Source organism: Podarcis liolepis (assembly GCF_965112155.1).
Source record: "Podarcis liolepis genome assembly, chromosome: 11".
Classification (NCBI taxonomy): Eukaryota; Metazoa; Chordata; class Lepidosauria; order Squamata; family Lacertidae; genus Podarcis; species Podarcis liolepis.
In genome coordinates, this window is record NC_139565.1 from 55,391,035 (window position 1) to 55,417,677 (window position 26,643).

Consider the following 26,643-nt stretch of genomic DNA (forward strand, 5'->3'; position numbering starts at 1 on the left):
GGCCAGCCACTGCCTCTAACCCTAACCTACCTCACAGGGTTGTTGTGGGGGGGGGACTGGGAGGAAGAGAACCATGGATCCCACCTTGAGCTCCTTGGAGGAAAAGGTGGGATATACAGTGATACCTCAGGATGCAAACGGGATCCATTCTGGAGCCCCGTTTGCATCCTGAAGCGAACGCAACCAGCATCCGCGTGTGCATGGGTCGCGTTTTGCCGCTTCCGCGCATGCACGTGACGTCATCTTGACCATCTGCGCATGCGTGCGCGGCGAAACCCGGAAGTAACACGCTCCGTTACTTCCGGGTCACCGCGGAGTGCAACCCGAAAATACTTAACTTGAAGCACATTTATCCCGAGGTAAAGGCCATTGTTAAATAAATAAATTCACCCCACACTTTTCCGTGCATTTGATGCCATTTTCTTACCTGGGAAAATTCCATGCCACCCCCCCCCCCCCACTTCCCCGCCAAAGTGGATTTCTTGCAATAGGGGTAACAGAGTACTTTGATCCACTACATGAACCTAAATGCCCCACATGTGCTTGCATCCGTCTCCTGCGAAATAATGGCGGCCTGGAGGAGAGCTGTGTCATCATCATTCGGTGGGAGAAACGACACAAACTAGAAGAGGTGGGAAGAGGCCTCTTTGATAGGCAAAGAGGACGAGTCCTAGACAACCCCAGCTGCCTGAAGCCTTCCCAAGATAAGCATGTTTTGCAATCAGTGCTTCCGACTGAACTGGCAACGGTTCTGGCGAAAACAAGCAGAAAGCGTTGTTGGCACCAGTATTCTGAAAATTAGGAGGAAAATTTGGGGCACGCTCCATTCAAAGCCTTCTTGTGCACAAGCCCCATGGTGCAAACATGTGCAACAGCCTAAAGGTACACTTGTACAGGTGAAGTCCTTGGTAGATTGCATCCTTCATGGAGAACTTGTGGTCTTCTAGGTGTTGCTGGAATCCAAACCCCATTGTCAAAGGCTGGCTGGACCCTTAGGAGCAGTGGCTGGATGCTGAGGAGTGAGCACTTAGAGAAACTGGCTTGGAAGAAGGGATCTGTGATCTGGAGGAGCCTGTAACAGCCAAGAGACGAGAGTTAGAGGCAGAAGAAGCTGCAGGATTGGAGAATGAAGAACAGGTGCAGGAGGAGGGAGAGATACAGTAGGCCAGGCTGTAGAGTGTCAGGGTCTTCCACATCTCCCAGGACCAGAAGAGGAATGAAGAGGGAGGAGCAGAAGCAGGTTACATGCAGACATAGTCTTCACTTGCTTGCGCGCAGCCCGGATGGTGGAGATACATAAGCCGAGGTCAAAGGTGGGCCCTCTCTGTTGCCGCAACTGCCTCACCGGTTGCACACCTAGAATGTAGGACTGGTGGACTTGCCTTTTCCTAACTTGGAAGTGTGCTTTTGACAATTAAGAGTGAATTCCTCTCTCTGGACATTCCTTGCCTAACAGCGCCATGACACCCACGATCCTTGGCTGCTGGGTCTGGTGGGAGCTGAAATCCACAATTCTTCCACACCAGAATGGAGAGTTATAACTGTGCACATCAGACCTGCAACAAAATGTCGCAGCGCACCCTAACTGCGGTGCTCCTGTTCTGGGTTCCACCATGCCATGACTTCCTCCATAATGCCTCATAAGGTACCCAAGCAAGCCAGTCCTCTCCCTGCCCCACCATCTCCTATATCTGCTGAAACTCAGAATGGCTGTTGGAGACCATTGAGCATCCTTCCCGCCATTTGTCTGTTTTTGTACGGTGCTTCCCTCCTCCACTTTCCTATGTTCTGTACTTCCCTTGTTCTAGGGAAACCTTAGATTCCTTGAAAGACTTATCAGTGAGTCTGCGTGGTGTAGAGGTTGGGATGAGAGGTGGTTGGGGGAGATCTGTGTTTAACTCCACTGTTGCCATTGAGAGCCTTGTTCCTCTGCTGCTTCGAATATACCAAAGCTTTGTTTTTAATTAAGAAAATAACCTCTCTCCCACTTCTGAATCCTGCTGAGACAAAACCAGTTTTCCTGCCTTGACAAAATCAGGCCTCCTGGGCAAGCCAAGCTCAGTCCTCCCAGCATCTGTCTTCTCAACATTTGTGGTCACCTGCAGTTGTGGTCCCTCGGTAGGGTTGCCAGACCTCCAGGTCTTACCTGAAGTCTCCAGGTTTGCCTGGCACCCTGGAGGACTGGAACCTCCAGGTGGGTGGTGGACCTTTAATGAAGAAAGAAAGATAGTTAAGAAAACTCTGCACCCTTGCCTGTGAGCTTCAGCCCAACAGGAGCTGGCTGCAAATTATAGTATAGACCAGGGGTCAGCAAACCTTTTCAGCAGGGGGCCGGTCCACTATCCCTCAGACCTTGTGGGGGGCCAGGCTATATTTTTGGGGGGGGAGGGATGAACGAATACCTATGCCCCACAAATAACCCAGAGATGCATTCTAAATAAAAGGACACGGTCTACTCATGTAAAAACACGCTGATTCCTGGACCATCCGTGGGCCGGATTTAGAAGGCGATTGGGCCGGATCCAGCCCCCGGGCCTTAGTTTGCCTACCCATGGTATAGACATTCGGTGAGGAGGGTTCTGTGCTTCTCTTCTCCTCTCTCCCAATTAACCTCCGTCTCCAGGGCCCACCTCTAGACTTCAGGTTTGGGCCCTGAAATCCCAGGGTCTAGTCTGTTTCTAACCTGGCAGCCCTATCCCTGAGTGTAGCAGGGACACCCTTGAGGTTCAGTCCTTTAAAAATCTAAGAAACACCTCCTGCCCTCAAAAAGCCTAAGACTCATGCCAGCAAAATGGGGGGGGGGAGGGAGGAGCCTGAGACTAGCTGAGTATTATTACAGGCACAACACATTCTGTTTAACGGAGAGCCACCCTGCCTTCCCTCGTCCCTTTGGGCGTAGGTGTTCCAGCTGGGTGCCTCGTTCGCTTTGGGTGCTGGTGATTCCACGGGGGGCAGGGAGAGTTAGGTGTTGGGGCTTGGCTCCCTCTGAGGAAAGCTGAACCGCCACCACCTAGATTAGATTGTCTCTGGGCCTCGTGTGTGGTATGCACAGGACAAAGGCACAGGGTCCCGCTCCGAGCAAATGTGTTAGCCCGTTTTCTTGTCTCTTGCACAGACTCCGAAGATCGGTGAGAAATCTGAATAAGAGTCCTGCCTGTGATTCACCTAATAGCCGCGGCTTTTCAGATACAGATCTAACCCGCACCCTGGGCCCCAGCCAATGGTTTTTAGATGACTAGCTAGAAAATGTTCTGCACTAAGCATTTGGCAAGTGGAGCAAGCAAAATGAAAGGTGGTTTTTGAGTTAAATAGCTCCGCAGAAGATTCAAAAAATGGAGATACAGTGTTTTGTATTTTCTCATGGGGCTGTGAGCTTAATAAAATTCACCAACCAAATTGTTTCAGTTCATACCTAAGGGGGAAAGCACACTTGGGGATTAATTACAACTTGACTAAGCAGAATTTAATAAATGCGTCTTTGCACAAGAATCGGCAGAGAAAATAGGATTACTTATCCTCCGCGCAGCACACAGAGTTAAACCGTGGAACTGGATCCCACAGGAGGCAGTCATGGCCACCAACTTGGATGGCTTTAGAAGAGGATGAGCCAAATTCGTGGAGGGCAAAGCTATCCACAGCTACTAGCCACAGTGGCTATGCTCTGCCTTCGCAGCTGGAGGCAGAAATGCTTCTGAATTTGGAAACCACAGAAAAGGGGAGTGCTTTTGCGCTTGAATTCTGCTTGCGGGTTTCCCACATGTACCTGGTTGGCCACTGTGAGAACAGAATGCTGGACCAGAGAACAGGATACAACAGGCTCTTCTTATGCAAATAGGCATCTAGAAGCGGTAAAGGTAAAGGGACCCCTGACCATTAGGTCCAGTCGTGGCCGACTCTGGGGTTTCGGCACACATCTCGCTTTATTGGCAAAGGGAGCTGGCGTACAGCTTCCGGGTCATGTGACCAGCATGACTAAGCCGCTTCTGGCGAACCAGAGCAGTGCACGGAAACGCTGTTTACCTTCCCGCCGGAGTGGTACCTATTTATCTACTTGTACTTTGACGTGCTTTTGAACTGCTAGGTTGGCAGGAGCAGGGACTGAGCAACAGGAGCTCACCCTGTTGTGGAGATTCGAACCGCTGACCTTCTGATCGGCAAGTCCTAGGCTCTGTGGTTTAACCCACAGCGCCACCCACGTCCTTTTATTGATTATAGTTTAGATATTACTTATTGTAACTGTTTAGTGGATTTCTGTTTAACTTTTATATGTTGATATTACTATTTTTTACTGTCCTAATGATTGTTGAATGTTACTTTTTTGATGTAGGTTGCATATTTTAAAGGTCTGTTTTATTGTCACATTTTTGTATTGAATTAGATTGTTATCAGATGTACACTTTTTGTTTCTTCAGCTTGTAAACCACCTTGAGTATTGTAAGATAGAAAGACGGTATACAAATTAAAAATGATGATGATGGACTCTCGTTCATGGGAGGTTTTTGAACAGCGGTTAGATGGCCATCTGTCTGGGATTCTTCAGCTGTGATTCTGCATGGCACGGATGACTCTTGGAGTCCCTTCCATCTCTACAGTTCTATGATTCTGTGCTGTGGTTGAGGGCCATTAGCTGGTGCCTTTCCTAGAGGGTGCCACAAGTCACTGGAGGCAGCTCTCTTGAAGCTGTGGAGGCACCTAGAGCTGAGTGAGTGGAAGCGGCGGGTGCAAATGCACCAGTCTGTGCTGGGCAGCTGGGCCCATTCAGCAGCCGCATGCCTATCTGATGTTCAGGCTCCCTTGGGCCCCAGCATAGCTCAAGAGTGCCAACAACTGCCCCAGGGACTCCCAGGGCCAGCCAAACGGGTTTCTGAGCCACCATTGAAATTTCCCACAATTGGGAGATGCATTATTTTTTCTTTCTGGGAAAGTGGTGGCAGGTGGAAGATTAGAAGGTGCCTTACCAAGGTCATCTTCAAAGCTGGGGCTGGCTGTGACGATGGAACAGCCTTATGCTGAGTCTGTGCAAAAATCCATCCAGCATTGTCTGCACTGACTGGCAGTGGTTTTCCAGAGATTTAGGCAGCGGACAATGCCTGCCCTACTTGGAGGTGCTGGGGATTGAAGCTGCGACCTTGTGCATGTAAAACGGTTGCGTTATTCCCCCTGAATTCCCTTTCCATTGCCATCTTCCTCCACCCACCACCTTGCCACTCGCAAAGCCTCCTGATTGGTTCTGCTGCCGTGTCCAAGCCTCCCAGCCGACCAATAGGGCCAACTGGTGGGCGGGGCTAAATGCATTTAAACAGCCGCGGCAGCCCCTTTTCTCAGTTTGCTCCTGCTTTTTTCGGATCTCCCTTCCTCTTAGGTCAGCTTCTTTTGCATACTGACCTTGCTATGGACTTCGCTTGGTTGCCTTGGTTGCCCAAGGGGCCTGGTAGGACTTTTTTATCCATATGGCAAATTGGCACCAGCCTCTTGGTTTTTCGCCCACCTCGTAGCAACTCGTCACAACTTTCTGGTATTGGCGGTTAGGCATTGGAATATGTGTGCTGTGTTGGAGGATTGGGTATGCGCCATCATCTACCCCTCCTCTTTTGGGTATTCCGTTAAAGGAATCTGGCGGTCGCGGATCCTGTCCGATGCCCTGCTAGTGGCTAGGGCCATGGCACGACCCCGGTGACGTCATGGGGTTGCTTCCAATTGTATTTGCATCAACAAGCTCCTCCCATTGGTTGTTAACCCTGATATGACTCCTGGCTGTGTGGGGTGGAGTCTTGTACAGTGGTACCTCAGGTTACATACGCTTCAGGTTACATACGCTTCAGGTTACAGACTCCGCTAACCCAGAAATAGTGCTTCAGGTTAAGAACTTTGCTTCAGGATGAGAACAGAAATCGTGCTCCGGTGGCGCAGCGGCAGCAGGAGGCCCCATTAGCTAAAGTGGTGCTTAAGGTTAAGAACAGTTTCAGGTTAAGTACGGACCTCCGGAACGAATTAAGTACTTAACCCGAGGTACCACTGTATTGCTGTTTCATCCAGTGCCTAAGCCAATACTACTCAGATGCTGTAATCAATAAAAGTTGTGGCCTAATTTTGCCCATTAACCTAAAACAACGTTTCTGTGTGTCTTATTATAATCCTATGTGGGTGGAGGGTCCTTGCCTCACACGTTTTCTTGCCTCTGCCTGAACATTGACTGTTGCGCTCTTATTCCCCTCTCAAATGGAATGGGGGTCCATCTCATTTGCATCTCCTCCAAACACGACCCGGCCTACTCTCCTATGCTGCCTTCCTCTGCAGATCCCCGCCTCCCACAGCGAGGCCAAGGTCTATTTGCACCACTCCCTGCTGAAAATCTCTGCCAAGGATCTCTTGCTTTCAAAACTGTGGGCCGTCTAAACCCACTGGGAGAGCTGCCTTGCCTGCAAAGTCTCCACTGCAGGCCCTTCTGTTGGTAGGTAATCTCATCACTCCATCTTCAGACAATCTCCCTGGCTCCTGGTTCATTACACAATGACAGCCAAATTGTCCTCTTTTGCTCTGCTAAATCTCCAGGGATCTGCCCCAAGCCTGGGCAGGTGCCTTCTCTTTTTGCTGCTTTTCTCTCTGTCTCTCCTTGCACCACTGGCAACTTCCTGGTTCTTTGTTTTGTTTTGTACTTGGTCTCCTTGCAAAATGCTGGGTAGGTGATAAAAGTGTGAGAAAACAGTGACAGGATTCTCCTTTTCCCCATTATCCTCTTCCATTGTCCCACTGCTGCTGATGGCGGCAGCTGCTCCTTTCTGCCTGGTGTTTTCTGTTTTCTGGTGTGTGTGTTTTTACTAGATGGATGTGATTTATTTATTTGACCAGACAATTTATAAGCATCAGTCTAAACTCCCAGGGTGGCTGGCATATAATTCAGAGAATTTAAAAACAACAACTATACAATGAAGAAAGATTAAACCATAAAACAGAGGGGCAGCAGCAGCAGCAGCTGGCAATAAAAACCAGCCCGAACCACAAAGCAAGCAATTAAAATAACTATTTGGTGTGTTGAATTGCCACAGCCGAGCAATTAAATAGGTGCGACAGGATATCAAAGCAGGGGCTGGGCAAGCTTCTTTGGGGAAGGCACTGCAAATGCAAGGCTTGCACCACAACACTCCATTCGCCACTGTCCTGAGCTCAGATGCTGGCGGGACTCCCAGGATGAAGATCTTCAGGAGTCAGCAAACTTGTTCAGCAGGGGGCCGGTCCACTGTCCCTCAGACCTTGTGGGGGGCCGGACTGTATCTTGAGGGGGGGGGATGAACAAATTCCTATGCCCCACAAATAACCCAGAGATGCATTTTAAAGAAAAGCACACATTCTACTCATATAAAAACACGCTGAATCCCGGACCATCCGCGGGCCGGATTTAGAAGGCAATTGGGCAGGATTTGGCCCCCAGGCCTTAGTTTGCCTATCCATGGTTTAATACCTTGGTATCTAGAGCCCTGTGGCCCTACAAACACAGTGGAACCTTGGTTCTCAAACGGCTTAGTTGACGAACAAATCCGCTTCCGAACTCCAAAAACCCGGCAGTGCTCCGGTTTTTGAACGTTTTTCAGAAGCTGAACGTCCAACACACCTTCCACTTGAGTGTAGGAAGCTCCTGCAGCTAATCGGAAGCCGCGCCTTGGTTTTTGAACGTTTTGGGAGTCAAATGCACTTCTGGAACGGATTAAGTTTGAGAACCAAGGTACCACTGTATTCTTAGACTCCAACACTGGTCAGTTCCAGGCAGCAGTGCCGGGACTGGAGTCCATGTATATCTGAAGGGCCACAGATTCCCCGTTCCTGCTGTAGGCACTCCCAGTTAGTAACCTAGGAGCTGCATTGTACAAAATTATACGTTTCGGAGAAGTCTCCGAGGGCAGCCCCATGCACAGTGAATTGCAGCAGTCCAGTCTAAAGGTTAGAAGGCATGGATGACTGTGGCCAAGCTTCGTCTGTCTGGAAGCTGCAGCCGCCACACCACTCTGACGTGGGTGGGAAGTGGTTTGTGCCACTGGGGACTCTCCAATGACCATGTTGGATCTACCAGTATTTCCAGAGCATGCAAACACGAAGGAGCACATGCCTCTCCATGTTGGGCTGGGAGTGGGCAGTCCTGTGCCTGCTGAGTCTGCTATCCAGGTGCATCAAACTGTGGGCAACTTGAACCCCCCATAAGAGACAGCTGCATATTCCTGCACTGGATGGGGTTGGACTAGATGATGCTCAGGGTCCCTTCCAACTCTGTCATTCTATGATACTATTATCCTGCTCTCCTGTCTTAGGGTTCTTTAATTCAGACTTATACCAGGGAGCTCCAGTGCTGGCACACTTTCCTCTGTAGGGTATGAAAGTTAGGATACAGTGATGAGGAAGGATCTTAAGAGTTTCTTTTTCTGTTCTTCTTTCTTTAGTTTCTTTATTTCCTGTAGATTGGCTTTTTTTTATTGTACTGTAAAAACTTCAATTAATTCCAAAAAAGAGACAGCTCTTCAAACAAGAGTTCCAAAGTAGGACCAGTGGTCACCCTGAACTTACCATGACTCAGCCCAGGAACTGATCAGGGATTAATAAATAATAATAGTAATAATAATAATAATTTATTTATATCCCGCCCTCTCCAGCCAAAGCTGGGCTAAGGGCGGCTAACAACAATAAAAGTAACACAGTTAAATAAGCAAATGTTTTTAGGCAGATAAAGACTGCTTTGCCCCCAACACAACAACCAACTCCCACAAATCTGGGGTTAGGGAGAAAACTGTCCTGGTTTGCCAATTAAAAGGTCGCATGGCCTCTGATTTTATAAAAACCTTTGCATTCTGAGCCCATTTGGAGGAGGTTGGCCATAAATGAAAACATTAAGTTAGGTTAATCCCAGAAAATATTGAGTATGCCTCAGTGTTGAAGAGAACAAAAGGTATGCAGAACAACTTTGTTCCACCTAAAACCAAGTTTTCTCCATGAATAACCCTTGATGAGCCTGTGCTTCTTCCTGGCTCTGTCTGGTCTGCTGGAGGACAATTATGTGTCCTCTGGGGGATGGATGGAGGCTCCAGCGAAATGGCTTTGTAGGGGGAAAGAGCCCAAGGAGCTAAAGCAATAAAGGGCTTTTTCCTCTTCCCATTTTTGGTGGTGTCCAGTCACGCTGCATAATAAGAAAAAACAGGATATCCCCACTTAAAAGGTAAAGCCCGGCACCGTTAGCAACATCAGCATTCAAAGTATCTGATGTACCTTTTGGATTTAATACCTAATGAGGGCATCCGCCAGCACTTTTCAGCTTATTGTCAGAGCATCTCCTCTTGGTGATGTGTGGAAGGCGGTATATATTATGCCATCCTGCTGCACTGTGAGCCTCCATTTGTGCAGCCATAAGGTCTGGCAATTTAATGGGCTATTTAATATTTAAATGAGAGCTGCAGAAAATTGATGAGCATAGTCAGGGAAGGAAGGAAAGAAAGAAGGGGGGTATTGGAGAGAGAAGGAGAGAGATTCAAATTCTTCCCTGTCAGTCAATGGGACTTAAAAGTAATAGCTTTTAGCCTTTAATAGCTGCATGGAGGACACCTGCTGGCATTGCCCTTGTCTCTGATTTCAAATACAGTGGTACCTAAACATTAGGAAGAACTTTCTGACAGTAAGAGCTGTTCGACAGTGGAATTTGCTGCCAAGGAGTGTGGTGGAGTCTCCTTCTTTGGAGGTCTTTAAGCAGAGGCTTGACAACCATATGTCAGGAGTGCTCTGATGGTGTTTCCTGCTTGGCAGGGGGTTGGATTCCATGGCCCTTGTGGTCTCTTCCAACTCTATGATTCTATGATTCTATGAAGTACCGGTACTTAACATTTGGTGAATTGTGTGCCCTAGACTAGGAATGGCAGGAGGAAGACTGGGATCTGCTCAGGTAGATCTCTGAGTGATTTGCAGGAGATCAGCAAAGATTCCAGGCTTCTAATTGTTTGACAATAGCAGAAGCAACCACCTTTAATAGCTGCATGGAGGACACCTGCTGGCATGGCCCTTGTCTTTGATTTCTAATACAGTGGGACCTTGGTTCTCAACGCCTTGGTACTCAAACAACTTAGAACCCAAACACTGCAAACCCGGAAGTAAGTGTTCCGGTTTGTGAACCTTTTTTGGAAGCTGAACGTGTTCCGTTTTGAGTGCTATGCTTCCATTTGGAGTGCCATACTTCTATTTTGAGTGTTATGCTGGGGTCTGTCTGTTTTTGCTATTTATTTTGCATTTTTGCTATTACAGCTCTTTTTTTGTGACTGTGTGGAACCCAGTTCAGCTACGGATTGATTGTGTGACTGCAGTACATTGTTTATTGCTTTCATTTTATCTCATTAGATATAAAATTCATGTTAAATTGCTGTTTTAAGGGTTGTTTTTTAAAAGTCTGGAACGGATTAATCCATTCTGCATTACTTTCTATGGGAAAGCGCACCTTAGTTTTGGAACACTTTGGTTTTGGAATGGATTAAGTTTGAGAACCAAGGTACCACTGTAGTTACTGATGTCTTGATGTTCTGTAGTGTGTGGTGCCACAAGTAGAATTTGTCCAGGTGATCTGAGCAATAAAGGCTTGTACAGGTGCAAGCAGTCTTTCAGGTAACCTGATCCCAAGTTGTTCAGGGCTTTCTTAACAAGACTTTGACCACGCCTGGGATCTGAAATTCTGGAGTATTGGGGCGGTGGCATTCAGAGAAAGATGTGCCCCAGCACCAAAATATTTAAAGGTAAAGGGACCCCTGACCATTAGGTGCAGTCGTGGCCGACTCTGGGGTTGCGGCGCTCATCTTGCTTTATTGGCCGAGGGAGCTGGACAGTGTGACTAAGCCGCTTCTGGCGAACCAGAGCAGCGCACGGAAACGCCGTTTACCTTCCCGCCGGAGCGGTACCTATTTATCTACTTGCACTTTTGACGTGCTTTTGAACAGCTAGGTTGGCAGGAGTAGCAACCGAGCAACGGGAGTTCACCCCGTCACGGGGATTCGAACCGCCGACCTTCTGCTTGGCAAGTCCTAGGCTCTGTGGTTTAACCCACAGCGCCACCCTTTACCAAAATGTTTACCTTTTAAAAAATCCCACAGGCATTTGGTTGGCCACTGTGAGAATGGACCAAATGGGCCATTGGCCTGACCCAACAGATTCTTCTAAATTCTCATTCTGCTGTAAACACACAGACGCAGGTTCCCTTGGAGGAAGCCTAGCAAGTCTTTAAAAATAAAAAGGCCGGATTCACCCATAAACAACAGAGCAACAGAGAAACGCCTCTCCTTTTTCTTGACCCACTGACTATTACTGGAGGTGTGTTAAACACAGGATTAACTTCCTCAGTGAAATAAATGCAGCTAAACAAAATCACATCTCCGTTATCCTGCCACAATTTCCTTGAAAAAGAAGAATGCAAATCATAATGATTTAGTTGTTCCTTATGGAACCAAAAGGTATCAGCTATGCACAAGAAAGATGTATCAGCAGGTTTGGTGGATTCCCATCTGGTAGGAATGCAAACAAATAAATAAATAATTCTGAAAGACTCCAATGAAAACTGAGCATGCACAGTGGCCAGGAATGCTGATAGACACCTGGGGGGCGGGGGGTGGAAGAGAAATGGTAAACTAGGAGAAGAGAAGAAATGGAACAGAGTACAGTGGTACCTTGGGTTACATAGTTGATTCGTTCCGGAGGTCCGTTCTTAACCTGAAACTGTTCTTAACCTGAAGCACCACTTTAGCTAATGGAGCCTCCCGCTGCCGCCACACCACTGGAGCACAATTTCTGTTCTCATCCTGAAGCAAAGTTCTTAGAGGTACTATTTCTGGTTTAGCAGAGTCTGTAACCTGAAGCGTATGTAACCTGAAGTGTATGTAAGCCGAGGTACCACTGTAGCTGGAACACTAAGCTGGAGATCATCATGACATGAGCCACTAGATAAGATAAGAGCTCCCAAACGTAGAGGGGAAGGAAGGTATTGTGTAGCACAACCCTATGCAGGTTTCTTTAGGAGTAAAGTGCAATGATTTAGGGACGCAGGTGGTGCTGTGGTCTAAACCACTGAGCCTCTTGGGCTTGCCGATCAGAAGATCGGCGGTTCGAATCCCCGCAACAGAGTGAGCTCCCGTTGCTCGGTCCCAGCTCCTGCCAACCTAGCTGTTCGAAAGCACATCAAAGTGCAAGTAAATAAATAGGTACCACTCCAGCGGGAAGGTAAACGGTGTTTCCGTGCGCTGCTCTGCTTCGCCAGAAGCAGCTTAGTCATGCTGGCCACATGACCCGGAAGCTATACGCCAGCTCCCTCGGCCAGTAAAGCGTGATGAGCACCACAACCCCAGAGTCATCAAGGACTAGACCTAACAGTCAGGGGTCCCTTTACCTTTACCTTTTACTCCCAAGTAAGTGTGCAGAGGACTGCAGGTTTAACAGCGCAAGCAGAGGAAAGCAGAATAATCTTACTGCACCTTAATGATGTCAGGACTGAAAAGAGTTTGGGATTATATCTTTGGCATGTGTGTGTTTGTATGCTTTTGCTCTGTCACACCCTGGTGCCGTTAGTAAGACAATTAGTTTAACAGTTCCCTGTCTCCAACTGTCTGCCAAATGTTGAATTGCATTGCAAATTAACCTGAGTTTATCACTTGCCATTAACTCTTCAAAGGCAGTTGTGGAACAAGATTTCCAGCAAGCCCCTTGGGAAGTGCAGTCTGGAAATACGGATTTGCATGAACCAGAAGCCTTGATTATTATTATTTCTGCGGACAGCAGATCGGGGACAAAAGATTGTCTGGCTCCATATTAACCACCACCATTTTCCAGTTGAATACTTATATACGAAGACAGAGCCGTACAAACTGTTTCTGTTTTTTTAAAAAAAAATGAGAACTGCGCTGAAAATGTTTTTAATCTGTTAATACTTTGGAAAGCTTTCAGCATTAAAAATATATATAAAAACATGTAAGGCATATGGAAACAGGTGTGTCTGAACTAAGCCGGATGTCTGTATCAGATAAAGAGAGGCGAAAGTAACTCTGTTCTCTTATCTAGGTCATTGAGCCATCATACTGATGAAAAAGAGTGAGTTGCAACTGTTCGATATATTCTGATGCAGTAATGAGGAAGTAGGTCGGAAAGATTGTGGTCACCTTGGGGAAGATGCACAATTTGCCCCCCCCCCACCCCCACCCCCAATATATCTCCAAGGGGCTAGATCCCAGACAACTTGAAACAGGAGATCTACTGTTGCCCTCAAGGCCTGGCTTGCCTTCTGCTAAAGTCTCAGCCTCAAAGTTGTAACTGATTGATGAATTACAAAGTTAGTCTTCAGGTCTGTGTGCATCTTTTCCACTTAAGGAAGCACTGTGCGGTGAACATTTTGACAAGTCCAAGACACTAATCCTGCCAGAGTTCTGAATGGGTTCAGCTGTTGAGCACATAGCCTGCATGCTTTTGAGTGCTTTATTGATTGAAAACTTTAGAACAGAAGTATACAATAGATATTACAGGCAAAATGAGAAATAAAAATAAACAATTATTCATTCTTTAACTAATGCTTGCTTTGCACATCCATTTGTGATTAAATTTTTCAAGACCTCCGATCTTCCACTTGCATTTCCGATTTAAATTCCTTAAACACGCGCTTAAACTTTACTTTCTCCATATTTTTTGACTTACTATAAATTTTGTTTTGTGCCATTATCCTATTTACACACCAAAGCTCAATCAAGACCTGCCAATGGATTGATCTTTTGACAATGTTCTTTTACATAAACTCTATAAATATCCCACTCTCTGGAGAATTTTTCCATCTGTAGTGTCTCTTAACCTTGCTCAAAATAAAAAATTCCTTCCAGTAGCACCTTAAAGACCAACTAAGTTAGTTCTTGGTATGAGCTTTCGTGTGCATGCACACTTCTTCAGATACCAGGTATCTGAAGAAGTGTGCATGCACACGAAAGCTCATACCAAGAACTAACTTAGTTGGTCTTTAAGGTGCTACTGGAAGGAATTTTTTATTTTGACTATGGCAGACCAACACGGCTACCTATCTACTATCTTAACCTTGCTGATAACCTTGCCAGTTCGGCGTATTCTCTTATTTTATTTTGCCAGTCTGATTTGAATGGGATATCCTCTCCCTTCCAATCTTTTGCGATTAGAATTCTGGCAGCGACTGTAACATACAAAAAGACTCTCCTGTACTTTTGGGGGATTTCATTTCCCATAATTCCTAGCAGGAAGGCTTCAGGTTTTTTAGGGAAGGAGCATTTGAACATTTTCTTAAGCTTGTTATAAACCATTTCCCAAAATTGTCTGATCTTTTTACAGTTCCACCACATGTGGATCCATGTACCTTCAGCTTCCCTGCATTTACAGCAAATGTTTCTTCTAGATCTGAACATTTTAGCTAGCTTAACAGGTGTTAGAGGCCACCCATAAAGCATTCAGTGGCAAAGAGTTCATGCTTCGTGATTGCCAGGGACTGGTAGCCCCCTTCTTTACAAATCAAGCTCTTGGTTTTATTGGATGAAGTTTGTAATTCAGACGGGTTCTTTTACTGTGCTTTGTAAGTTTTATGATTTTTTTAAAAAAAGAATTATTTTAAAAGTTGTTTTTTAAATAGAGGCAGCTGGGGCGTCCAATTTTAAACAAACCCTCTGAATCCCTCCATCAGATTGCTTGATCTTTGGACAAGCGGTGGATTGGGAAGAAGAGAGAGCCAGTGTGGTGTTAATAGTGTTTGCAATGTCTCTCTCTTGTATTCCCCCCCCCCATGTAACATTTTTACAAATCAGTTTCATTTGTTGAGACATTAGGAAGAAAAGGGGGAAAGAGGTGGAGGGGGGGGGAGATGGGTGGGGGTGGGGTCTGGTGGCGATGTTTCTATTTTACTTACTATATGTAGGGTTTGGTGTCAACATCGCTTGTGCAGGTTCTTTGCTGTTCACTTGTGTTCCTTTGGTGGTGAGAGAGGTTAGGGTTGGCCTAGGGTGTGGTTATTCATTTGTGGTTGGCTGTGGTGGTCTTCATGTGTGAGTGGGGTGGGTGGGTGTTTTGGATCAGGTTAGCCATATTGATTTGTATGCTGTTGGTGGATTTTTGTCGTTGTCTTGTTGGGCTGTGTATGTGATAAAGGGGAGACATGTCTTCTTCTATTTGTCCCTGTGTCAGTTTCAGTTTATTGGCTAATTTTTCTAGCAGGGCTGTTTCCCATACTATTTGGTACCACTGGTTCTTGCATACTCCTGATAGGTCTCTCCAGTGTGGTGTTAAGAGAATCGGACCATGACCTGGGAAACCAGGGTCTGAATCATCACTCAGCCATGGAGCTCCCTGGGTAACCTTGGACTAGTTGCTGTCCCTCAGCCTAACCTACCTTGCAGAGTTGTTCTGAAGACAAACTGGAACGTGTCCAGAGGAGGGCAACCAAAATGGTCAAAGGCCTGGAAACGATGCCTTATGAGGAACGGCTAAGGGAGCTGGGCATGTTTAGCCTGGAGAAGAGGAGGTTAAGGGGTGATATGATAGCCATGTTCAAATATATAAAAGGATGTCACATAGAGGAGGGAGAAAGGTTGTTTTCTGCTGCTCCAGAGAAGCGGACACGGAGCAATGGATCCAAACTACAAGAAAGAAGATTCCACCTAAACATTAGGAAGAACTTCCTGACAGTAAGAGCTGTTCGACAGTGGAATTTGCTGCCAAGGAGTGTGGTGGAGTCTCCTACTTTGGAGGTCTTTAAGCAGAGGCTTGACAACCATATGTCAGGAGTGCTCTGATGGTGTTTCCTGCTTGGCAGGGGGTTGGACTCGATGGCCTTTGTGGTCTCTTCCAACTCTATAATTCTATGATTCTATGAAGAGGAGGAAGAGAACTATTGAGAACTATTGCGCTCACTGGAGGAGAAGCTGGTTTGTAAATGAAATAAATAAAATAAGAGAGGAGGCTTTCTGGATTGCCATAGCATCTCTTTATGAGCTTCTCTCCCTAGGAAGGCCTGCTTGGCACCTACTCTGATGTCTTGTTGGTGTTTGACATCATTCTCTTTATGTTACCCAGGCTTTTCATCCTTTGAATCTGGTTTATAACTGCTGGAATCTCTCTCTCTCACACACACATTGCTCTGCACTTTTAATCAGTTTTTAAATGCCTGAATTGGTCAAAATATTTGCTTTCAACCAATTTGTTTAAATGGTGTGTTAGTTATTTGTTCATACAGTAAGACGCATTGACGACAAAAATATGAAAGGGTGATTAGAAACATCACCATATAAAAAACCAATTTCAAATCCAATATTAATGCAGAATGAGAGAAAGATAGCTACTTAAAAGGCTTGTTCTCATTAGGGTGAAAACAATGTATTTAAAATAATTTAAACAGATATCAAAACATTTTTTAAAAAACAAACAAACAAAAAAAGAGAAGTTTGAACATGATATCCCCCCCCCCAGCAAACCACCAAAGATCTTTGGGAAATACTAATGTCTTAAGAACCAACCTAAAATTCAGCAATGTAGCCTGAAGAAGGGTCAGCATTATAGCATTTTGATGTCACAAATGAAAACATGAGTGTTTTGGACATTCGCCACACAGACCTCCTGTTCTTGAGGAACCTCAGCAAAGCCTTCTGAGATGAGGAGTTAAAAGGAGCACCTTGAATCGAGCTCTGGAAGAGTTCACACCCAGTGCTGACCTGCCAAAATAGTTTCCGTTCTCTTACCAGCTATCGTGCGGAGAAATATTCAGCAGGTAGAATTCTTCCTGCGGAAGCTACTCTTCTATGGGTCAAGCGGCGGCTAAAGGAATGGAAGCCCTTCCAGACCAAAGCATTGGCGAACTTACATTTTAATCCGTTTCACTGATCAACCGAAAAAAGTTCAAACTACTCATGTTTACATTCGAATTATCCATGAGATGGGCGAGATCCACCAGCCTTTGTTTGATCCTGTATTCCCGGGGGTGGGGAAGCTGTGGCCCGGCAGATGTTCCTAGACTACAACTTTGGCCATCCCTGACCATTGGCCAGGATGGGTGGGGCTTGTGGGAGCTGCGGTCCTTCAAAACCTGGAGGGCACATGTTCTCCACCTTTGCTGCACTCCTAGGAGCAAATGGTTATAATATAGCTCAAACTATTAATCCAGCCAGTCCAGTATCACTTACTTCTACTTGGAAGTTTCTCCAAAGCATAGGTGGAGGTCTGTCACATCACCTGACCCCTTTTTGACTAGAGAAGGACGTGGGACCTTTTGCCCATAAAGGATGGCCTCTAACACGGAGTGGTGGCACCTTGAGAACATCTTGCATTTCACCAGACCTACCAACGGAACTTCTTTGTGCATTGCTAGACGATCACAATGACTTATGCACAATCTCCCCGCTGCCTGGGTGTGTCTGACTTGTTTACTTCCTTGCATGATTTCATGAATGCATTTATTTATAGCACGAAAGCATTCAAGGCAAGTGGCTAGAACATTGGGCTTGGACTGAGAAGACCCAAGTTCAAATCACCACTTGGCCATGTTGGTAAGATGGGAGGAGCAGCACGTGCAACGCCTTGAGTTCCTTGGAGTAAATGTAAATATAATAAATAAATGAAAACTAAATGAAAAAAAAGAAGAGCTGCATTGTGGGATATGGCTTGGACTTAGAACTGTGATTCCAATGCATTCAGGGGGAAAATAAGCTGAAATTTTACAGCAGCATGGAGCTGGGGGCGGTTCTGAAATGAAAGGCTTCCATTATATGCTCCAGGAAATTCTGAAATAAGGAGATCTGAAATAATCTTACAGGAGAATTCTGCTGCATCAGACAAAGACCCATCGAGTCCCACATCCTGTTTCTTGCAGTGGCCATCAAGAGGTCTCTAGGGAGCCTACAAGTAGGGCATGAAGGCAACAGCCTTTCCTCAATGTTTGTGCTGGATGTCGGACATTCTAAGGTTCGCTGCTTGTGAACATGGAGGTTCTACACATCAGATGCTGCTAAGTGGCACCAGATGACCCAACTTGCTTAGCCAGTTGCAATTTCATTGCTGGTTTAGTTTGTATCCCACACTTTCTGCCGGATACAGTTTAATCCATAAAAGCTGCTAAGGACAAAGCGGTTAAAAATGACTGACGGAATATAGACAACTTCCTTACACTGAGTCAGACAACTGGTCCATCGAACACGGACTGGCAGCGGCTCTGTAGGGATTCAGACAGGACCGTTCCCAGGTGTTTGGGACAGAACCTGGGATTTTCTGCACACAAGACATGAACTGGACTTTCCATTTAACATAAAAAATCTTGGCCAGTTGATCAGAGGTAGAAAAAGACTGTGCCTGGTAAACCTCCTTAGGCAGGGAGTTCCAGAGGGGGCTACTGCAGAGAAGGTACTGCTGCATTTAACTATTGATCTAACTTCTGGTATATGAGAAAAATGGAACCACTGCTCCCAAAGGCTTTCCCAAAGACATGTGGGACTTAAGAGATTTAGGGCACAATTCTATACCAGCTGACATTCTGGGCATAAGCTCCATGGAACTCAATGGGACTTACTTTTGAAAAGGATTGTGGTGTTATGTTTTAAATGGCAGAAACAGAACCTTGAGTTGTGCCCAGAAACTGAATGACACACAAGGACACCTTATTTTTAATTTCCACCTTTGGCGCTGCCTTGCCTACATTTCCCAAAGCAACTCACTTAACTGATCTCTTGGCTCCATAAGCTTCGTGAAAGCATAAATTACCACACTTAACATTTAGGAAGCCCGTTCAGCATGCACGTAAATGCGACTTTCAATAACTATTTGCCAGGCAAATAGCATGAAGCACTAGGAGTCAGGGCGTCTAGACTGTCCTCTCGAGCTCTCCTAAAACAGGCTTTATGAGCACGAGTGAGAATCAAGAGTTTCCCATGCCTCAATGTCCCCTCTATAAAATGGGTGCAATAGCAATTTGCACCACCACGTCGCCCATGGCGGGCCACTTTCTTTTGTCCAACTGATTGAGCTCATAGGGCCGAGATCCAAGAGACTTGAGTTTAAATGGCTGCAATATGCAAAAACGAGATTGCTGAATCCCAGATGGCATACACTGATAGAATTTGCATGACAACAACCCTGGAGTTGTTGGCTTGTGCATGCTGCTCCACACTGCTCCATGGTGCAAGTGCTAGAAACAAGACAGTTGATGTCCAAACCCTGGATTGTGCGGCTTATTTCTTGCTAACAAACCAGGATTTGTAAGCCAGCAGTAGAGATCGGAGCGGACTTTGACAATCTTTCATAATAGAGGTCAAAATTTGACACCCCAAAATGGATCTTTTCGATTCTAGATCTTCTCAATTTTGCGCCCCCTGGCTTGGTACCCTGTGTGAGGGAATTGCTACACTGTCCTAAATTTGGCGCTGCAGTAGAAGAACCTAGTTTAAGGCTCGCTTAGTGATCCTAGCTTGTGTGAACACAGCCAGCGATATCTTTGAGCCCTAGATCTTTCTGCAAAAGGCCCACAACTTTTAAAAATCATTATTATCACTTCACACATCCTGCTAATAATTTGTGGCACAAAGCTCCAATTCCAAGCTTGTGGCCTGGAGTAAAGGTAAAGGGACCCCTGACCATTAGGGCCAGTCATGGCCGACTCTGGGGTTGTGGCGCTCATCTCGCTTTACTGGCCGAGGGAGCCGGCGTACAGCTTCCGGGTCATGTGGCCAGCATGACTAAGCCGCTTCTGGTGAACCAGAGCAGCGCATGGAAACGCCGTTTACCTTCCCGCCGGAGCGGTACCTATTGATCTACTTGCACTTTGACATGCTTTCGAACTGCTAGGTTGGCAGGAGCAAGGACCGAGCAACGAGAGCTCACCCTGTCACGGGGATTCGAACCGCTGACCTTCTGATCGGCAAGTCCTAGGCTCTGTGGTTTAACCCACAGTGCCACTCGCGTCCCTATGTGACCTGGAGAGTCACGCTTAAATTAAGCTCTTGGTGCACTGTAAACAGGGTGTGCAGCGAGCAAAAACTTGCAGTCAAATTGGGCAAATGAGCTGAAGTAGATGCTTCAAGGTATCACTCCTCCAGTATCAGTGGACAGTCCGAGCTGAGAAAACCTACCTGCTGGACCCTCCAAGATCTCGGGAAAATATGAGCAAAATGTACCCAAGAACCTTTGTGGGTTGCAGTTCCCTGACACTTCTGCATCCTATCTCTAATGGCAGTGGCCGTGTTTAGTTCCCCAGTGGGACTACTGCGGATGAATTTGTTTAATCGGTTCCCAAACTATAGAATTCACAGTGCCAAATACTCATTTATTCAGTAGACTTTATGGATATGTCTAGGAAACTGGAGCCTAATTATTCTGAGTTTTCCCAAGTCCCAGTGAAGCCTACATGGGAAACCACAGGGATTAATTACCCTGCAACAAACCGTCCAGCCAGTTTAAAATAATTTTAAGTCCAATTGATTTTAGTGGTAGGAGAGATCAGAGCACACCCATAATTCTCTCAGTGAATAAAAAGGGACTGAAAAGTTTATGGAATGTTCCCTAGTTACTTGCAAAAAACATTTGCACTTTTTAAAATTCCTGGTTTACCCACCCAAGGTGTAGACGTAGTAATAATAATATTAATACTCCACATTTTAGTTTAGAGCACTTCACATGCATAAGATAGATTTGCTTTATTATTCCCATATTGCAGATGGGAATGTTGAGGCCAAGAGTACAGAACCTTGCATCACTCGCAAATTCCTGGAGGCTGCAATCATATCCACACATAGCTGGGAGAAGTAAGCCCCCTGAAACTATATCATCTTGTCTGAAGAAGCGTCCTGGTGAGCTTGGAAGCTTGCCAGTTATGTTGCAGCATTTACTTCATACAGGTATTATGCTACTGTCCTTCTGGATGTGATTTTACCCTGATGAGCTGAGATGGGCAGCCTGTACATGGTGGAATGTAAATATTTTAGGGGAAAGGACTTGCCCTTTCCCTTACGCCAGCCCACAAAAGTACCATATACCTGGATGGTGCCTGATATATAAACACAGTAAATTAATAGCAGTACAATATAGCAATAACAGCAATGGCTTGATTTGACGTGGAGTGCACTCTCGTCTCTTTAAGCATGGCTCCCTACCTAATTCCCATTAGCCAATCTTGCTCATTGTGCAAGTAATAGTAGTTGAGCGTAATCCGTGCGCGCACGCCTGCACCTAACTTCTATTCCTTTCCTCCTCTGACACTTCCTCAAACCTTTACTGCTTTTCCTCCCTTCTCTCCTTCTTCTCCCCCCCCCCCGCGCTCTGCCTCCTCCCCAGACTTCAGGAATTAAAGAGGAAAAAAAATAGCTTTCAGAAACCCGATGCCTTTTTTGCGCAATACAATCACTGTGCTTTTTTTTTTTTTTAAAATAAAAAAGCGACAGGGTGTCTAGACGCCCACGTGATAAGAGGCGGGCGGCGCGCGCGGCGCGGGGGGGGGGTGGACGGGGACGACGACGGGTTTGCCTGGGCAGGGCAGCGCCGCTGCGCAGTCTGGAAGCCACCGAGGCAAGGCAAGAGATCGGGAAGGAGGGAGGGGGAAAGAGAGAGAGAGAGGGAGAGAGAGAAATAACCGGGGGAGGAGGAGACGGAGCCTGGCTCGAGCTGGCTGGCTGTCTCGAGAGGAGGGATCAGAAGCGAGAGCTGCCCAAGCGCGCCCCCCCCCTCCAGCCAGCCAGCCCGGCGGCAGAGGCGCACTGGGGCTCTCCGCTTAGGTGACCTCCCCTCATCCCTCTGCCTTGCAAAAAAAAGCTCTCGCCCTCCCCTGAAGGTTTTTTCCATTTTATTTGAAATCCCCCCCCCCTTTTTTTTTTTTTGCAAAATCGCGGAGCTGCAAAAGGAGAGCCGGGAAGGAGGAGAGGGAGGAAGGAGGGAGGGAAGAAGAAAAGAGGTGGAGGAAGAGCGCGAGAGCGCGCAGCCAAGCTCCAGGCTCTGCTGCTGCGTTTCGGGAAAGGAAGAAGGGAACGGAAAAAGGAAGGGAGGGGAAGGCAAGAGCCAGCCCAGGCGAAAGGAACTGGGTGGATAGTACACCCCCCCTCCCTCCTTGCCTCCGCCGCCGCCGCCCGGTTCCTCCTCTGGCTTTCTGCTGCGTGCTTGTGTGTGTCGACGAGAGAGGCGATGCTCCTGCTGGAAGGAGGAGGCGGAGGGCAAGCGGCGCAGGCAGCCGCCAGACGCAAGAGCTGAGAGCGGCATTGCCGGAGAGGCGGAGGAGGGGCTGGCGACACTTTTTCCGCCGCTGTCATTAAGAGGAGCGTCCTCGCTTACTTCTCCCGGATTCCTTTCGATCGCCGGCGGTCCCCCGACCCATCCTTCTCCTTCGCCCCTGGAACCAGAGGAGAAGGGGGGAGGGCAAGGGAAAAGGTGGCGGTGGGTGGAGAGATCTTTTAAAGGGAGAACTTTGAAGGGGGGGCCCGGAATCCTGCGTTTTAAAAACTCTCCCTTTCTTGCTCGGAAAAGGAAGCAAACAAGCGAGGGGCCACCCCGCCAGGGAGCAGCAAGATCAAAGCGCGTTTGGGAAGGGCAGACGCCGCCAGGGAGCGACCGGATCAAGGTGCTGCGAGCTGATCCGCAGATCGGGAGAGAGCTGCTCCTGCAAAGCTCTGCTTGGAAGAGGCGAACAAAAACAGACCTATCGGGGCGAAAAGGAACGGGGATCTTTGGATGTTTTACTGTGGATTTTCTTCCCCCCTTCTCGACCACAGATTTTTCTTCTTCCTTCGAAACGACCAGATCTAAATTATTCTCTTATTTTTTTTAGTTTTTGGCTCGCCCCCATCCCCATTTTTGTAAACACCAGGTTCCCTCTTCCCCCTTCTGCACTTTTGGGCTGGATTTAGCACCTACTTTGATCACCTAAGGATCTAAAATCTTGTGCCTTTTTTTTTGCAACATTAAAGAAAATATTTTTTTTGTGTGTTTGGAAACGAAACTCCCTCCGCATCACCTCGCCCGAGGGCTTCTCCTTTGAACCACCGCTGAAGAAAATACTTCCATATCCCGTGGAGTTTCTTTGGACCGAGGGAGGGGGGCAGAGGGCATGTTTCGCTCTTCCCAAATCACCCCAGACCCCTTTCTTTTGCCCCTTAGTGGATAACCATCCCACCACACGCACGCTTTAAAGAAACTGTAGGGGTTTTCCTCCTTTTTGCTGTTGTTTTTGTGGATCTAGAAGGATTTGCGAAGAGAGGGAGCAAGGCAGCCTTGAACCCGAGCCTTTTCCCAAGAGACTGGCGCATGCTTCACCTTGCTTCGCCTGCGTCTCCCGCAGCAGGCAGCGCGCGGCGGCCGGCGCCCCCATCTCCCCCCGGCTCCGTCCTCTGTTTCCACTTCATCCCCATCATTTCAGGCTGCTTCTACTGGCTGCCTGGACTCGGCTCCCGGATTCTTCATGAGTTGCGGACGACATGCCCGTTTTTTAGCCGGGGAACCTTCTTCTCGTCCCGCATGTTCAGGACCAAACGATCGCTGCTCGTCCGAAGACTCTGGCGGAGCCGTGCGCCCGGCGGCGAGGAAGAAGGCGGCGAGCTTGGAGAGGGGGCCGCCGACAGCCGGGCGCATGGGGCGGGCGGCGGCGGCGGCGGAGGAAGCCGGGGTTGCTGCATGGGCAAGTCGGGGAAGCTCGCCAAGGCACACCTCGGATCGGAGGCTGAACTGAAAGCGCTGACCCACTCGGTGCTGAAGAGGCTGAAGGAGAAGCACCTGGAGGGCCTCCTGCAAGCCGTGGAGTCCCGGGGGGGCACGCGGACTTCCTGCCTCCTGTTGCCCACCAAGGTGGACTCCAAACTGGGCCAGCATTGGTACTCGCTCCCTCTGCTGCTGTGCAAAGTCTTTCGGTGGCCGGATCTCAGGCACTGCTCGGAAGTCAAGAGGTTATGTTGCTGTGAATCTTATGGGAAAACGCACCCGGACCTGGTCTGCTGCAACCCCTATCACCTCAGCAGGCTCTGTGAACTAGGTAGGCACCGCTTTACAAATAACCCCTTCCACCTCCACCTCCCAAAACCCCCCCTGAGTGCATCGATGTGTGTGTGTGTTTTGGACGGTAAAAAAAAATAAGGGAGAAATGTCAGGCCTTTGCATTCCAAGTCTTGCCTTCTTCAAGTTGCTCTCGGTCTTTGTGGTGCATTGGAATTTTTTTCGGGGGGGGGGGCACAGCCTTGCATCATTCCCTGGAAATGTTGAGATCTGGAATTAAGGGGCGACCCATATTATTCGGCCACGGACCCAGTTTGAGTATGTAGGGTACCTCTCTGCCCATTTCAGCTTTGTTTTTTTTTTTTAAAGTTCAAGCTTTGATGCCCTGTCAAAGAAAAGCCCTGTGTTTTTGTTGTGCACCAGAGGCTTCCCATATATGTCTGTTTTCCTAAGTTAAAAAATAAATAAAATACCCAGGGAGATTTTTAATTTTAGGTTTGAAAGAAGCCCAAGGGGAGTTTTCTATGAGTAGTCAGAACAGTATCGGACAACCTTTTTTCTTTCTCTTTTGCAAACCTGCCCAGTTCTGGGTTTTAGTGTCTGAAGTTCCTGTCGGACCTGCAATCAGGGGGAGTGAAGAAAGCATGCAACAATGACAGAAGGCTCTCCCCCCCACCCACCCCCACACTCTGTAAATAAATGCATTTTTAAAAACCCAGGCCATTAGTTTTAAGGTGACAGGATCCGACATCAAACATTCTTCTGTGTTTTCCTAGTGCAGATTTACTATTGATGCAAAGGAGCTGTAACGCATAGTGCAGGATCAAAGAAGCCCTGATTGGTTTTTGGAAAATACATCCCCAGATCCTCCCGTTTTTTAACATACAGATCTCCAGCCAGCCTGAGGTTTGCAAAAGTAATCCAACACTTTGCTGGCCAGCCGTCCCTAATATTCTCCCACTCAGCCCTCCTTCGCTGCTATAATATAAAAGACAACACACAATTTCCAGGCACCAATCTTCCTTCCTCCTCCGGGCAGGCTGCCTTTTGGTTTCCAAACTGGAAAGGTTGAAAGGGGGGGGTGGGAAGAGCGAAGAATCCTCAATGCAAACCCTTTTTGTGTGTGTGCTTCTGAGTGTAAAGTTCACAGCCTTCATCAAGTTTTGTGTATGTGAGTGAGTGAGTGAGTGAAAGAGAGAGAGAGATAGAGAACTGCTTTGGTATGTCTTAAGTCATGCTAGAGACCCCTCTCTCCCACCCACCCCCTCTGAAAACCTCGAGGCTGCAAACTCCCCCCACTCTGACCCCCTTCTTCCCCGAACCGCTTGCAAAAACTTTGGCACAACTTTTGAGCAGCGCAGAAGAAAACTGCCCAGTTATGCAGGGCCGGGAAGTTCTTTTGCTGCTGCTGCTGTTGTTCTTTTCAAAGTGGGAGGAAAATGTGAGTCTTGAATTCTGTACTTGTATCTCTCCCTTCTCTCCCCCCCCCAGCCATCCCACCCGCCCTCTTTCCTCTCCCCACTCTTCCCCCCCCCCCCAGGCTCTCTGTGAAATGTTAAATGTGCATGCGGAGAGCTAGCCGGGGATTATCAGGGAGCCGGGATCAGTTGGTGATTTCCAGAGCTGGAGTGTTTCAGCCCAGCCAAGGAGGCCCCGCTCGAGACAGCCAGAGGAGCAGATAGTGCGAGCGACTGGCGCCAGCCGGCCCCCTTTGTTTATCTGACAGTTAAATATCAAGGCAATCGCCGCCTAGCCTGCCCTGCCTCCAACCCCCAGAGCTAAGACAAACAGTTTTGCTACAAGAATGCCACTGTTATCATAAGTTCCTATCTTTCTCTCTCTCTCCCCCCTCCTCTCTTCTCATGGCTCTGCTTTTATTTTCTCTGTACTTTTCTAATTCCAGAGTCTCCCCCTCCTCCTTATTCGAGATATCCAATGGATTTTCTCAAACCAACTGGTAAGTAGACTTGTTTTTAAAACAAACTGAACATTTTTTTTTGGGATGGGAAACTTGGAAACTTTTTTTTCCTGGGAAGGCAGTTCTCTCCCCACATTGCATGCTCGTGGCACTTTCCTTACGATTGTATTGTTGTTGTTGTTATTATTATTATTATTATTATTATTATTATTATTAATCCATAGGTTTGTTTCGCTTTTTTCAGCTCTTGTTTGCTTTCCTAGCACTCCTACACAGTTAATCACAAGCAATTCCGCATTAAGATAAGTGGGATTTGCTCCTGAATAAGTGTGGATTGTGGGATTTTAGCCTTTGTTCTTTAAACCCACCAGCTTTCACAAGAAGAGTCTGCCACGGGTTTTTTTAAGCTTGCCTTCCTTACTTGGAATAAGTTCCTTTCAAGTCAATGGGGTTTACTTCCAGTCTGATTGAGATCTAAGTATATTTGCATCGTAAATCCAAAAGAGGCTGTAGAGGAACAAGGGTTCCTCAACTGTTCCTGCACATAATTTACTCAGATGTAAGACCAAAGTGAGTTCAGGGGAGACAGACTCTCCCAACTTAAACCTGCAGTCCAAATCTTTCAAGCTCTTCCCTTAAAAACGAAAACAAACTTGGGTTTCTGTTAAAATGCAAACAAAAAGAACACCTGCTTCATGTCATCCTGAAATTTCTCCTGTAATGTTTTAGGAGGAGCAGAAGGTGTAACAATAGAAAACGATTTATTTTTGACTGGT

General features: G+C 47.2%; 1 protein-coding gene across 3 annotated transcripts in view; it reads left to right on the forward strand.

Moving 5' to 3' along the window:
- The window catches only part of SMAD7 (SMAD family member 7), a 109,693-nt gene that overhangs the window by 37,014 nt on the left and 46,036 nt on the right, over positions 1–26,643 (forward strand). Inside the window, exons 1-3 of one of the 3 annotated variants that reach the window (XM_083466129.1) lie at positions 21,461–21,548; positions 22,492–23,989; positions 25,853–25,906. In XM_083466129.1, the coding sequence (XP_083322255.1) occupies positions 23,269–23,989; positions 25,853–25,906 (775 nt within the window). In that variant the 5' untranslated portion in view covers positions 21,461–21,548; positions 22,492–23,268. The other 2 variants (XM_083466128.1, XM_083466130.1) reach the window with 2 other exon arrangements.